Below are 5,988 nucleotides of genomic sequence, written 5' to 3'. Positions count from 1 at the left end.
AAGCAAACAAACAAACAAACAAACAAACCAACAAACAAACAAACAAACAAACTAACTAAAGCAAACAAACAAACAAACAAAAGCAAACAAACAAAACCAAACAAACAAGAACAAACAAACAAACAAAAGCAAACAAGCAAACAAACAAACAAACAAACACATAAGTCAACTACATAATAATGAATCAATATCATGAAGTAGCCTAAGCTATATTTTAATATATAAGCCTATATATTAAAATATAGGAATCAATGTTTCATTTGAATTGTAATAATGTAATCATAATGTTACGTGTTTTACACACATCCGACATCTCCAACCTTTCAATGGAATCACAGCTTGCGCCACCAGAGGGACTGCGAGCTCCGTGCGTTCCTCTCTCTCTCTGTCTCTCTCTGTCTCTCTCTCTCTCTCTCTCAGGCTGGCGGATCCTCGCGCTCGGTCTGCAGTCAGTCTGATGCGCTGCGCAGTAACCCAGCAGAACCACCTGTGCAGCTCCCAGGACCCGTTAAGCTCCGGTGATGCTCCTCTCCTCCGGTGGGAATGTGTGAATGAGGACGAGCAACCCCGCTTTTATGTGATTGTAGCTATCGCAGCATGGACTGATTGTATTATCCACCATGGGATTATTGAAGCTGCTTGTTGGATTATTCTGCGCGGCAGCAGGTAGGCAGAGATATCGGCGATGATTATGATAATCATAATTACTTATCATAATCATAATTTCATTTATCTCCATGCAGCTGTCCAAGTCAGTAATCACTGATACAGAGGTGCATTCCGTGCTATCATCACGGTACAAAATAATTGGAAAAAAAAAAAGATATAATAATTTTTTAAATTTTTTATATCTAGTGCTCTTGTACAGCTATAAGTGATTTACAACACTACTGTTTTTATGTATTGTAGCCTATAAAGCGCTGTGTAAATAAATGACTTGATGAAACATGTAACATATAGGCTACAGGGTTCCCACGCGCACAGAAAACTGGAATTTTAGAATTCCAAGCCTGGAAGAGTCAATGGAAGTCACGAAAGAGGATGCTTTTTTAAACAGCCCTATATGCAGTAATTGCAAACGCCTGGAAAAGTGTTGGAAATGCATTGGTCTGAAGGCGTGCGTGTGTGAATCCTGAATGCTGTAATGTGCTTACCGATGTGAAATCTTTGTTTTAATGGTGTGTGCTGTGATTGTGTTGAAGTCGCTGCGTTCGGAGTGGATCCGGCGGTTCGGATCAGCGTTTTCCAAGAGTTCAGTCCTGCAGAAGGGTTCTCCGGCGTGACACAGGTGCAAGGTTTCCACGATGACACGAGAGCGTTCCTCTTCAAAGGTAAAACTATAATTGTCCATAACAACTGTGCATTTGTAAACGTGTGTTCAGGTCATTCAGGTCTTGTTAATACTATCGCATTGGAATGAAGCTTACTGACTTTGCTCATACAGGGTATAACAACTATCCACAAAAAAAAAAAAAAAAAAAAAAAAAAAATTGTGTGTTTTTTGGGGCCCCCCCCCCCCCACACACACACACACACACTCAAAAATGACCAGCCTACATAAAAATAGCTTGTAAATAATCAACTTATATTGTTGCAATTAGCACAGATTTTGTATTTTTGTACATTTTTGGCTTATTTGAGCTTATGCATCACAGTTTTCAAGTGAAAAAAAGCAGTGTTTACTTAAAAACTGAGGATTCAACCACTGGAATCAATCTTCTTATCAACTTGTTTTCTTTCAATTGGCACAGGTTTTGTATTTGTTTTTGGAGCTGGTTGACCGTGGGCAGCGTTGGGGTTAATCAGATTACTTTGATTTTTCTAGTAACTAGTAACACATTACTTTTAAATTTACAACAAAAATATCGGAGTTACTTTTTCACGTAAGTAATGCGAGTTCAATTGGGAAATTATTAATTTCACTTTTGGTGTGAAAGAGCCTTTACAGTTGCCAAAAATATAAGTTTTGAGGGTTTTGATGTAAAAGAAAATACGCAAACCCAGCCCAGGTGACAAAAAGTAATGCAAAAGTGATGCAATGCATTACATTAAAAAGTAACTAAGTAAAGCAAATATATACTTTTTTATGGAGTAATGTTGAAATGCATTACTTTTAAAAGCAACTTTCCCCCATCAGTGCCAATGATTGTTTCAATTAGCACAGGTTTTGTATTTATCTTTGGAAACGATTGGATGATCTGAATTTATGCATTGCAGTTTTTGAGTGAAAAAGTATTATTTGTGGATCATTTTGGCAAGGCTTACTCAAAAACGGAGGTGCATGAGCTCGGATATACAAAACCTGTGCTAACGGTCTCTTCCCCGTGCATGCACGCTGGTGTCCTCGTGGGTCCAGGAGGGGTGCGTAGAGGGACTCCCGTGCCGCCTGAGTTGTGAGCTGCCGGACCCGCAGTCCGGACAAGAACCGCACCTGTTACACAGCCGTCGGGCAAGGATGCTGGGCCGTCTAGTCCCTTCAAGCACCGTGGGCAGAGAGAAGGATGAAGCCGCTAAAAGAAGCCGCCGCTCCTTGCGCCCCGGATCGAAGAGTGGAGCACGTGCGGCCTCCGTCCCTTACCTGGACCCTTCCTTCCCGAACACTGCCCCACCTTCACGTACCCCGCAGCACGACGAGGACACCAGATCCCCTGTTTATTTTGAACACCATTTCCCCTTTGAACCCTTTATTCTGTCCTCGTGGGTCCAGGAGGGGTGCGTAGAGGGACTCCCGTGCCGCCTGAGTTGTGAGCTGCCGGACCCGCAGTCCGGACAAGAACCGCACCTGTTACACAGCCGTCGGGCAAGGATGCTGGGCCGTCTAGTCCCTTCAAGCACCGTGGGCAGAGAGAAGGACGAAGCTGCTGATAGAAGCCGCCGCCCCTCGCGCCCCGGACCGGAGAGGGGAGCGTGTGCAGCTGCCGGACTCTGCCCCTTACCTGGATCCTTCCTTCCTTCCTGACCACTGCCCTTCCCTTCACGAAACCCGCAGCACGACGAGGACACCAGATCCCCTGTTTGTTTTGGGCACTTGATTCCCTTTTTTCTGGACACTTTGTTTATTTTCTGTTAATAAACTGTGTCTGTCGTTTGCTCCTCCCGCGACAACACACCCATTAACGTAAACTACGGCAGAGCGCGTACACACCTCACGCACCGGATGCCGTGCGCGCGTACAAAGACAGTTGGACATAGTGGTGCATTAGAGGTAAAACATGATATAAATACTGTTGGGTTTCTGGCACAAAGCGATCGTTTCGTGTCTTAGGACATCAATGTGTCGTCACGAGCCGCAGGGTTTAATTTGGATTTGTCTGTGCATGTTTTTTTTACTCTCATAGATTTTGTTACCATTGCCATGCATTATACGACTGATAGACTGCAACGGTTAAAGTTAAAAATCATCAAATGTGTTCTACTGAAGAAACAAAGTTACCTACATCTTGGATGCCCTGCAGGGGGTAAGCAGATAAACATCACATTTTTATTTTGGGGTGAACTATCCCTTTAATGTCTTTCTTTAAAGTCAAAAAGTTAACACTTAATCAGTGTTCCCAGTCTTATTGTGAATGATTCACTGGTGTATGTTATTATAAAATAATTTTCATAATCTTTCATTAAATAATAGCTTATTATTTAATATTATTTTTTACATAAAATCAAGAGTTATTCATACATTTTCAGTTATGCAATACAAGTTTTTATTCACTCATAATGACCTTGCAGTTGGTTTAAACCCTTGATGATTTATTTAAATATATTAAAACTTTTTTTCTGTTGAAAATCTCAAACAGCATGTTTAGTAAATTAATTTCTGCACCAATAGTGACCAGTGTTGGGGGTAACGCATTACAAGTAACGTGAGTTACGTAATCAGATTACTTTTTTCAAGTAACTAGTAAAGTAACGCATTACTTTTTAATTTACAAGAGAATATCTGAGTTACTTTTTCAAATAAGTAACGCCAGTTACTTTTTTCCCATTTATTGATTGTAATTAATTCATCTCACTTAAAAAAAAAAACAGATTCAGTATTCCTCAAAATAAATAAAAACCATGAAATGCAACTCAGAATATGACGCAAACCTGCAATAATTAAATGGTAACACAAATATCCTTTAAGTATTTAATCCAATGATCCAATTCAACCATACGAATAAACAAAAATGCCTCTAGATAAACATTTGTGCTTCTTTAGTTTTTTTTTATTGCTGAAGTGTGCTGAACTTTCTTCTTCTGCATTCTACTGTACAGACGTGAATTTACTTTCCCTTCAGCTTGAGGCTTATTCATTTCACTTTTGGTGTTAAAGGGCTTTTACGTTTGCCAAAAATAGAACTTTTTTATATTAAAAACAAACAAGCAAGCCCTGCCCAGATTTGAAAAAGTATCGCAAAAGTAACGTAACACATTACTTTCCATAAAAAGTAACTAAGTAACATAATTAGCTGCTTTTTTAGGAAGTAACGCAATATTTTAATGCATTACTTTTAAAAGTAACTTTCCCCAACACTGATAGCAACACCAAAGGAAAGTGCAAAAATCGGTCAGAATGCAATTCCATTTGCTGCCACTAGTTGCACTGAAATTGCTCTTTCACTTTCAAGCCTTTCTTTAGTCACGATAAAATCAAAATTAATTCAGAACTCATGTTTCTGGTCTCATTATGACTGATTCATTCATTAGTGCACTTTATTATAAAACAATCTTCATAATTTGGCATTAAAATAATATCTTATATATTTTATATATTATTTTTCACCACCTTTTCACCACCCAATCAATTCTTCATGGATAAAATCAAGTTCCCCCCTCCTGTAATATGTGTCACATTCACTTTTAAGATGCAATTCACATTCAGTTCAATCAAATTCAGATTTGAATTCAAATTCTTGATTTTAGATCTTCCAATTTTAGATTTCTTATTATATTTACCATCTAATAAAATTCCTCATGAATAAAATGGTTTCCCTCAGATATGCTTCAAATGCATTGTGAAAATGTTTTCACTGCAAGTTACTCAGCAATTCACATTTAATTCAGATTTGAATTTACATTCTTGACTTTAGATCCTCTGATTTTAGATTTCTTAAAATTTTAACCATCTAATCATTTCCACATGGATAAAATCAAGGTTCCCTCAGGTATGTGTCACATTGTGGAAGTAAAATGTGTTGCAAACAAGTTTTCACTTTGAGTCGCACAGCAATTCAGATTGCAATTCAATTTAGATCTGAATTGACATTTTTGACTCTAGATCTTATTTTAGATTTCCTCACTTTTTCACTAATGAATTCCTCATGGATAAAATCAGGTTTCCCTCAGATATGCATCACATTTATAGAAGCAAAATGCATTGTGAACATGTTTTTAATTTAAGTCACAACAATCCACATTCAGTTCAGATCTGAATTCACATTCTCGACTCTAGATCTTCTGATTTTAGATTTCTTATCATTTTTACTATCCAATCAATTTCTTATGAATAATATCAAGTTTTCCTCAGATATGCATCACATTTACATTTACATTTAGTCATTTAGCAGACGCTTTTATCCAAAGTGATTTACAAATGAGGACAATAGAAGCAATTAAAATCAACAAAAGAGGAATGATATACAAGTGCTATAACAAGTCTCAGTTAGCTTAACACAGTACACATAGCAAGTTTTTTTTTAAATCATATAATAAATAAAAAGAAAACAGATATAATAGAAAAGGAATAGTGCAAGCTAGTGTTAGAGGCCTTCTTTGTTAATTGTATAATAAATAAAAAGAAAACAAATAGATAGAATATAAAAAGAATAGAGAAGCTAGTGTTAGTTTTTTTTAAGAAAACAAGTAGTTGGTAAATGAATGGAGTGCAAGTCTAAAAGGGGCATTTTTTTAAAGAGAATAGAATTGAAGAATATAATTAGAATGGAGAGTGCTAGAGTTAGAGGGTCAAATAAAGATGCAAAAGATGTGTTTTTAGCCGATTCTTGAAGATGG

General features: G+C 37.6%; 1 protein-coding gene across 1 annotated transcript in view; it reads left to right on the top strand.

The window, feature by feature from the left end:
- The first annotated feature begins 422 nt into the window (after positions 1-422).
- The window catches only part of LOC107563883 (protein kinase C-binding protein NELL2-like), a 60,801-nt gene continuing 55,235 nt past the window's right edge, over positions 423-5,988 (top strand). Inside the window, exons 1-2 of the mRNA XM_016248851.1 lie at positions 423-666; positions 1,203-1,331. Coding sequence (XP_016104337.1) covers positions 621-666; positions 1,203-1,331 — 175 coding nt within the window. The 5' untranslated portion in view covers positions 423-620. The remainder of the gene's footprint in view (positions 667-1,202; positions 1,332-5,988) is intronic.

This window comes from Sinocyclocheilus grahami, unplaced genomic scaffold, assembly GCF_001515645.1.
Source record: "Sinocyclocheilus grahami isolate Dianchi unplaced genomic scaffold, SAMN03320097.WGS_v1.1 scaffold895.1, whole genome shotgun sequence".
Lineage (NCBI taxonomy): Eukaryota > Metazoa > Chordata > Actinopteri > Cypriniformes > Cyprinidae > Sinocyclocheilus > Sinocyclocheilus grahami.
Note: the sequence above shows the minus strand (reverse complement) of the source record. Positions and strands in the feature narration are given on the sequence as shown.